Source organism: Lolium perenne, chromosome 7 (genome assembly GCF_019359855.2).
Source record: "Lolium perenne isolate Kyuss_39 chromosome 7, Kyuss_2.0, whole genome shotgun sequence".
In the NCBI taxonomy this organism is placed as follows: Eukaryota; Viridiplantae; Streptophyta; class Magnoliopsida; order Poales; family Poaceae; genus Lolium; species Lolium perenne.
In genome coordinates this window covers 46,751,180-46,759,973 of record NC_067250.2, presented here as the reverse complement: position 1 = coordinate 46,759,973, position 8,794 = coordinate 46,751,180, and the positions used below count along the sequence as shown (strand labels likewise).

The 8,794-nt window shown below is 42.3% G+C and overlaps 1 protein-coding gene across 1 annotated transcript; it reads right to left on the bottom strand.

Moving 5' to 3' along the window:
- Positions 1–2,785: 2,785 nt before the first annotated feature.
- LOC127317619 (benzoate O-methyltransferase-like) lies at positions 2,786–8,490 on the bottom strand. The gene is made up of 4 exons (XM_051348188.1): positions 8,416–8,490; positions 7,934–8,341; positions 3,308–3,577; positions 2,786–3,151 (listed from the first exon to the last, which is right to left on the bottom strand). The coding sequence occupies exons 1-4, from the start codon at positions 8,488–8,490 to the stop codon at positions 2,786–2,788; spliced, it is 1,119 nt and encodes a 372-aa protein (XP_051204148.1).
- Between the last annotated feature and the right edge of the window lie 304 nt (positions 8,491–8,794).

Here is an 8,794-nt window from a genome sequence, read left to right as displayed (position 1 = left end):
CACCTCGTGCCCCTCTCGTCTCGCCGCCGCCTAGGCATCGCGAGGCAAAGCTTGTGTGGGGCGGCGGCTCTCCTCAGCCTTGGACCGGGTCACGGCGGCGCTGCTCGCCTACTCATCTTGATGTCTCGACGATCTGTGGCAGCGGGCGGTGGGAGTTGCATCTTGCCATCTCCGACGACGGCCCGAAGGTTCTCCTGGGCTAGGCTCGCAACACCAGGAAGCCGGGGGGCTCCAGACCCCGCATAGCGGTGGTGGCCTCCTCCTCCACGGTGGTGGCCGGCCGGCTTTGAGTGACCGGCTTGGAGTGGTGATTTACCACATCTAGTCCTGGCGGCGAGTTGACAGGCACAACTGCCGATAAAAACCGAGATCCGAGCCTGGTCTTGGCAGGCGATGGAGGCGTCTAGGCGTCATTACCTTCATGAAGGCACTGCCCTTGCAGAAAGTGTCTACTCACTCGTGTTGCTTCAGGTGAAATCCCAGATCCTGGTATCCCATATCGCGTGATGGCGCCGCTTTTCACATCAGACTACCTCTTGGGGGCATCATTTTTTGAGTAGCTACTGGATGGTGGCAGCAAGTGGTGGTGTGGTGTGCATCTACCATGTCGACGATGTTGAGTCTCGATGGTGTGGCACAGCAGGGCGTATGTGACGGAAGCGGTGTGATGGACTATGCAGGGTGAGTGTGCTGTCTGGCGCCATGGCGGCATCGAAGAAACATCTTGATGATAGTGACGTCTTTTTAAGGAAAGGCATGAGGTAGTCGCTGAGGGTCTGCTAGATCGGATGTGCGCTCCTATTTCACCATACGGTAGCATAGTGATGCCCTCGGTAATTAGATTTTTTCAGATAAATTGTCCCCACTTTATTAAACAATAATGTTCAGTATGTGGTTGCTTTCAAGGTAGCAACTGGATCATTTAAAATAAGGTTCTCATGTGGAGGCTCCCAACATCACCATGAAGCTTTTACAATCACCTAGCACGCCAAGGGGATCTTGATCTTCTAGGGTTTCCATGGAAACCTAAGTCACATGTTTGACGATGTAGTCAAGAGGAAATTCGAATTTCTTGGGTCAAAGGGTAGATCTAGCCCTCCCCCTTCAATTATCAAAATGTCCTCAAGATTTGTTGGCTAAATAGGTAGATCCATAAATATTTAGCTTAGGTTCTATAGAGGAGAGAGAATAGAAACGAGCAACCTCCTTGGAGGAGAAGGGGTGCCTATTTAAAGGCTCCCCAGATTTCTAGATGTTGGGTGGTACACATGACCGTAATCATCAGGATTAATTAGCATCGAAGTATCCGGAACTAAAAGGCAACCTAGAGTGTCAAAAAACGTAAAGTTTCCACTCCCTCATTAGAGAACTATGCCGCTTGACATAAAAGCAAAAAAATTGGAGGCCGGCAACTCACCCTTGAATCTCCGCCCCTGCAAAACCAAACAACAACCAGAATTCTAGCTTTCTCACCAACCAAGACATTGAGACCCACGCAAAACTAGAAAACCTACTCTCTAAGACCTAGCGAAGACTATGTTCGAAGACTTCGATCTTCTAACTTTTGGGAGGTCACCAACCACCGTGCATCTCATCAAATATACTTTCACACTTAGCACACGGAAAAATTCTTCTTGTGTTGTCAACAAACACACAAATCCACTAGGGTAGGGACTTTCACTTTCAGTATGAGAATAATTATCAAAAATACATGCATGATGTGATGGAGGCCAAGGGTTTGGATCTCTAGCCATTACACTAATGGGAACATTTTTTTAAGTATAGTAAAATGTTATGATGAAAAAGACAAGCACGAGGTAGTCATAACCAAGGTTTAGACCATATTAAATTAACCATCAACCCTATGAGGAAATCATATACCTCATATCTAGTTACGGTTGTCACCATTGTTTAATATTGTTAATGGCATTAATCTACCGCCCATCTTACAATTCTAGAGGGTGTCATACATACAGTAGAGAGAGGGAACAAGAGCTCGAGGGAATCACATCCGCGACAATAGACACTATGGTTTACTCAGGTTCAGGCCCTCGGATAAGTAATATCCCTAAATCATGCTGCTATTGTATAATGTAGATGGTGTTTAAAAGAGTACAAGAGCTAGATTCAATACATAGTTTTAGGTCTTGTTGATGGTGGCTAGAACTGTTCTTCAGAGGTAAATGAGGTTGACGATGATGAAGCTCCTCATGTCTTTCATATAGAGGTGAACCTTTTGGTTCCAAGTCTTCAATTTTGTGTTACAATATGATATGTTCACAACTAAACGAGGGAATATATCTCATCATAACAAACAAGTCATGGATTCTACGTGATCACCCTTATATCCTCCAAGTTCCCACCTATCATAACTAGATGCATGGCTTGGGATCACTCGAGCACTTGTGACGCCCGGGTTGTGAGACTCATATTGTATGGACCTACGATAGCTTCATGAATACTCATTAACATATATGTCTATTTTCATGGGACCATATTGTCCTTTAAACATGCATACATAGTTACTCTAATAAAAAATAATATAGAGATGGATAGTCCATCGAAGACGGATTGTCAAAATCTTTTTATCTCTGTGAAGGCATGCAAAGTTCGTGGGTGATTATTACTAGCCATCACGAATTTATTAATGAATTTCAGATTTTTTTTGGTTTTGTTACTTAGCGCATAAGACAATTGAAAAGTTACATGTGAGATCATAGAAGACATGATATCTGTACACAAACTACTAGAGGTTCAGAAAAGTTGAGCTATGTATGTGACATATTCAGTGCATGGGCTTCTTCAAGGACACCACTATGATGGGGTACTTGGCCTTCGCTTTCTCCAGATGCTTTGCAACAATGGAGCCATAATCAAAAAACAACTCCTCAATAATTTCTTCGCCAAAGTGGTCTACAATCAGTGGCTCTAGGACTGCCCTTATGCACTTGGCTACATTCACTCCGCTGCTGGCACAGTCAAGTGTGACATTACCGTCCGAGTCATCTTGAGGATCCCAGTTTGATTCAAAGAGTTTAATGTGGTCAATGTCAAAGAGACTATTCCTGTCGATCAATTCCTTCACCTCTTTCACCGATGGGGCATAGTAGGGCAGGTTGAATGAGTCCAGCTTCTCCTTCTCCAGGCGGCCCTATGTTTCATGCACAAAAATAATGCTTCATGTAGGTTGTAAGAAAGTAGTACTATTATTGAAATCCACGGCACTATCATTCAAAGGTAACAATGTGTGTGTTCCGTTAGTACACAGAGTTACATGGGAAAAAGTGTTGCCATAGAATGTATGTACCTTTAGTACAAGAGACTGGATTGACTTGGCAACCAGTTCAAACACTGTGCTTACTTCCCCATGCATTAACATATCTTCATTATTTCGGCCAATAAATGTTAGCAACATTCGGCCTCCACTGACAAGCTCTTTGGAACGCAGTGTAAGAAATAACTCAAAATCTTTTTGGAACTGTTCCTGGAACAACTTAATCACAACAAATGGAGTATTCCTTCCGATGTAGATGTTGTCTTCGTTCAGGTGAGTGGAATTGGAGATCTCCTCGGGAACCTGCTAGGTAATATATTATTATAGAGGAGACACTGATTATAGAAAAATGAACTATCATGCATTTTCCAAATGCCCTTTAATATAAGATCTATCTTTTGTTCGATTTCCAACTGAGGTTTCAATGTGTGTGGAGCGTACATGCACGAACCAGTTCATCTAAGGGCTCACATCAAGATAATCTGGATATGACAATAAATGTCAAAATTCGTATCTAGGAAATTATGATTACTATTCAAGATAGGTTCAAGCTAGAAATTTGCTCTTACATTTCTAATTGTCAGCTAGGTTGCTGTCCACTGAAATATCTTGGAGCACAAGTGAGTTTGTCTAGGCTGAGAATTAGGGATTTAAAATTTAAAGAGAGGAGAGAAGTTTGAAAATTTTAGATGGATGGAAAGTGATTCTATGTTTTTACCTGGAAGAGAAGTGTCTAGGCTGAGAACCAGGGATTTAAAAGTTTTTTTTTAATCATAGAAGATTTTTTTGGCCAGGAGTGCATTTTACTAAAAGGTATCATATGGTAAACTGGAAAACCATTTGTAGAGCAAAAGAACAAGAGGTACTAGGAATCAAAAAATTGGAAAAGATGAACTCAAGTTTGGTAGTAAATGGTGGTGGAAACTAGAGAGTGGAGAGGGGTTGTGGCAGGGTTTAACACAAGCTAACTATGTGCATGATGAGTCCAAATTGCATCGTTTTTACCTTATAGTTTTTGCACTAGTTACATAACGATTTTTGTAATTAATCGCGCTTGTGCGCACCTTTCTATGTTTTTTTCGCCAGGATCCCGAAATCTTAAGGAGGGGTGGAAACACCTTTTTAAGCTATTATTTTTGAAGATAAATTCGCCAAAGTGAAGGTGTAGAAGTTCTCTAAATAAATTATTTACGAATGCTGGTGAAAAGCCATCAAAGAGGCCAGCACCAGGAGCTTTAACGAGCAACGATACGGGCACAACCCGTCTGTATCGCAGCCCGTATCACGTGTCGGAGGATCTGCCTCGTCAAATACCTTCACCCCCTACATATGTATCATAGATCCAACACACAGAAACACCAAAACTCACGAAAGCATACCTCCGAGAGAGATCCGGAGGGGGAACTAGTAGTGGGCATCGACCCCGGGAACTACGAAGATCCTTGGAGGCTCAAGCATCATCTTCATCATCACCATAGCCATCACCACCGTCATCATCAACAACTACATCCATTTGCCTCCATTTTGTCTGTAATCCCTATATTCCATTGTGGATTTGCACAAGTATGTATTCATCCATTTATGTATCATGCATATTTATTATGATGTTGTTTATTACCTCCATGAGTGTGCAGTTTTCTTTGTTCTTGGGGAGATGGAGAAACCTTAGAAACATTATGATGAAATAAATATGGTTCATTCTTTAATTTATGATTGTATGTATTAGTTGACTCTCTTGATCTTGTGTCGACCACACAAAATTTTCCTTCGGGACGAGAGAGGGAACTACTCTTGGGTAGAGGGTGTTGTTGAATGTTCTAAGTGGCATGCCACATCAGATATTTATTTTACCTATTCAAGGGGGGTATGAGGAGACTCATTGAACCTATTTATATCCACAAAGAAACCCTTATTATAGTTGGATTGAAGTGGCCGACCATCAATCGCTATGGTGATTATAAGGGATGACATTGATGGTTGATTTGTTGTCATCCAATTACGGAGCTCCATCCAATTAAGTATACTATAGTAATGGTCAATAGGAGCATTAAGATCCTTAGCAATCTATCTCTTCGTAGTTCGATACTCTTAATTCGAAACTAGCTATTAAAGAGATGTGCACTTGCAATCATCAGTGCATAACAAGCATATTGCTCTAGTGGAGAATAAACAATCTAATTCTTCTCGTGGTTTATATTATGAAAGTGAAACATCTATATGTGGATAATAAAAGTAGGAGGATTGGAGCTAGGACGGGACTAGTTTTTTGGGATGATGCTTGGTGCATCTGAAGAAACCATAAAAACTTTTTCATAGTCTTTTCGAGGTGTGTAGAACAAAAGAATATATGTTGTTGATGCTGCTAATATGAATTGGCAGTTTTACTATAGGAGGTGGTGGCGGTTAGATGAGGAACAGCAAGAACAATTAAAGATCATTACTCGCAATATTTTGACATGTCCTCTAGGTGAGGGGAGAAACAAACCTATTTAGAATTAAACAAAATCTAGGGTCTTCACAATGAAAGCTATGTATAAAAAGATTTATCAAAACATGGTGAACATAAATTTTAAACATTTGTGGAAAGCTAAAGTTCCACCAAAAATAAAGATTTGGTGTTGGTTAATTATGCATAATGACATTGGTAGCAAGGATAATATACAATAAGGGGTTCGGTAGGGTGATTTCAAATGCAGGTTTGGTGATGACCTAGAAACCATCCATCATCTCTTTCTTAATTGCCTTGCAGCTAAATGTGGAGTATTGTGAGTAAATCAATTGGAGATGTAAACAGACCTAGCAACTTTACCCAATAGTTTGGTAAGCCTTTCATGGGAGAACATATATGCATGTAGTTGAGAACCAACTTGAGGTTGGGTGGTTAGGAGGGTTGCTGTACCCCAGCCCACCAGAGTTCAAAACTCAGGTTTGACATCTGTGTGACTCATAAAGGCGGAATATTCATTTAGTGGGAGGCGATGTTCCCGTCGATAGCGAGGCGCCTGTGGTGACTTCGTTAATTTCAAGATCCAATCCGTCGACTCGGCCTTCCGGAGGTGCTCATAGGGGTAGGGTCTATGTGCACGTTCATAGGGGTGAGTGTATGCGCGTGTATGTGAGCGCCTGTGTTTGTACTGTGTTTCTAAAAAAAATGTATGTAGTTGGGGTGGCAGCCCGGGTTGAGCTTTGTGGAACTTAAGAAATAGAGCATGTTTTAAGTCCAAATTAATTCGATTGCCTGCTGAGATTATTTGCTATTCCTGCACTTTGTTAAGGTACTGGGTGGGACTGGAAACAGGCAATGATAAAATTGAAATTTTAGCAGCTTCCAACACACTTCAGGCGGTGGCTCTGCTATACATGCTTCTACTTCAAGGAAAGGTAGCTGCAAATTACTGATGATCAGAGCTCTTCGTAGGAAGAAGACCAATCACGTGAATGCTGAAAAAGAAGCTGATGCAGAAAGATCCTGATGTTGGTCACTCCAAGAACCTGATAATCTGTAGTATTTCTATTTTTTTCTAAAACCAGTGTGTAATAAAAGTTCTAGTTCTAGGATAAAGTTCGGTCTTTTCAGCAAGTTGCTGCGATTCTGGTTTGGAGATGGATTTATGCTCGATCTGGTCTTTGTGCTAGATGTTTGGTGCTAGATTTTTTTCCTCTTCTATTTTGGTCTGCTTTTCCTGAGGGTGTGAATCGAACAAACTCTGTTCCGTTATCTGACGACAGTCAAACCCAGAGCTTTTAGCTTCGTTTGAAAAAAAAAAATCATGTAATACAAGTGCTTCCTTTTGGCACAAGATCTACATTATTTTCTTAATCGTGCAATTAAGATTGATTTATTTTTTTTACGACAGGAAGATGATCTACCACCCTTAGCCCATCTTCATTGCCCCATTTTTACATCCCCACGCTCATTGTGTACTTAGGGGCGGGCCGCTACTCGCGACATGTCTCTGTACTGCGTCCGGTGCCCTCGCACCATCCTCTGTGTAGCGGGGATGGGTTCGAGATGACGGACAACATATTGGACCGCATTAAACTGAACAGGGCTTTGGGAAGCGCGGCTGGGGACGGTCAAACGTTTGACGTGGCCCAAATCTCTTTTGAAAAACCGTTTAAGAGACCTGACTGACTGAAGATGTTGTAAAGAAAACTAGATGGGGTTTGCGAATTCTAAAAAAAGGATGGCATACATGTCATGGACTGAGGCGTTTTTGAACCCGGGAGTATATGCTTCCAGCTTTCAAAACGACTTTTAAAGGCTGTTTGAAACTTCAAAAAAAAAATACAGTTTTTTTGCTTGTACGTCTCGATATACTATGAGCTCATAAACTCGTTTCACGAAAAACCGAGATTTTGTGTGTCTTGTGCAAAAATGACAGAATTTTGGGGTTTAAAAAAGGCTTTTCACAAGACATTTTTTTATCTTTTTTTACACAAGACACAAAAAAAGTTGGTTTTCTGCGAAATTTGGTGTGCAAACATATAATGTTGACATATGCGCCAATTTTATTTTTAGATTTTTTGTCTATTTTAAAATATTTGATATGCTCCCAAGTTCAAGAATAAATTTCCGGTCATACATAGTCTAACAAAAAAAATGAAGAATTCTTATCACGTCGCAGGAGGGCATGCAAGATATGCATGCATATGTACCTTAGAACGCCACATGAGGGAGTAGGAGGAGTGGATGAGGTGGACGCTTCGGCAAGGGAAAAGCTTTCTGTAGTAGGATCCCGGCAACCCTGCTACATAGTAGGGCGGCGCCTCCTTCCCTCCGCCGAGGTAATCGTAGTGCTCAAGTGATCGGAAGACGAGGTTGAAGTCGTTCCCCGGAAGGTCATTCAGGAAGAACTGCACCTCAACGCCACGCCGTTCTTCCGACTGCTGGCGAGTGAAGGCGCGGATCGCGCCCATCACCTCGGAGACAACGAGCAGAGTGTTCGGACCCGATGAGCAGCCAAGGTCAGCAACGACCATCGTGTTCCGGCGGGCGGACAGCAACGTGTACACATCTTCTATGGCCTTGTGGAGCACCGGTCTTGTCTCCAAAATGGCCTTCTCCTGCACACATACATGCACGGAACAACAATAAATCAAAAGCCGCATGAAACGAAACGACAGTGTAGGGTACAGACTTGGAGCCTGGAGTTGGCGGCGTAGCTGTTCTCTCCGTTGCCAGTAGCCATGCGAACGTCCCGTGTTGCCTCCATAGCTATTCACAACTGATCGACGATGATTCGCTTCACAACTGGGAGGCTAAAAGGTAGATTGTCTGCAGTGTGTAGACCGGAGCGCGCGGCTCTATCATTTATATAGAGACAATGAAAGATGACACACCCTCTTTTTTCCTATCTATTGGGTTCCTACATTTAAAGTATATTTAACTTGACCTGTGACTTTGACTAAGGATGCTCTAGCCACTGATGAGATTCCAAGCACAATGACGAAAGTAACCGTCCAAAGTGTTTTCTGAGGTTAGTCAATCAATCATGGTTTACAATGCTTGCACCAGCA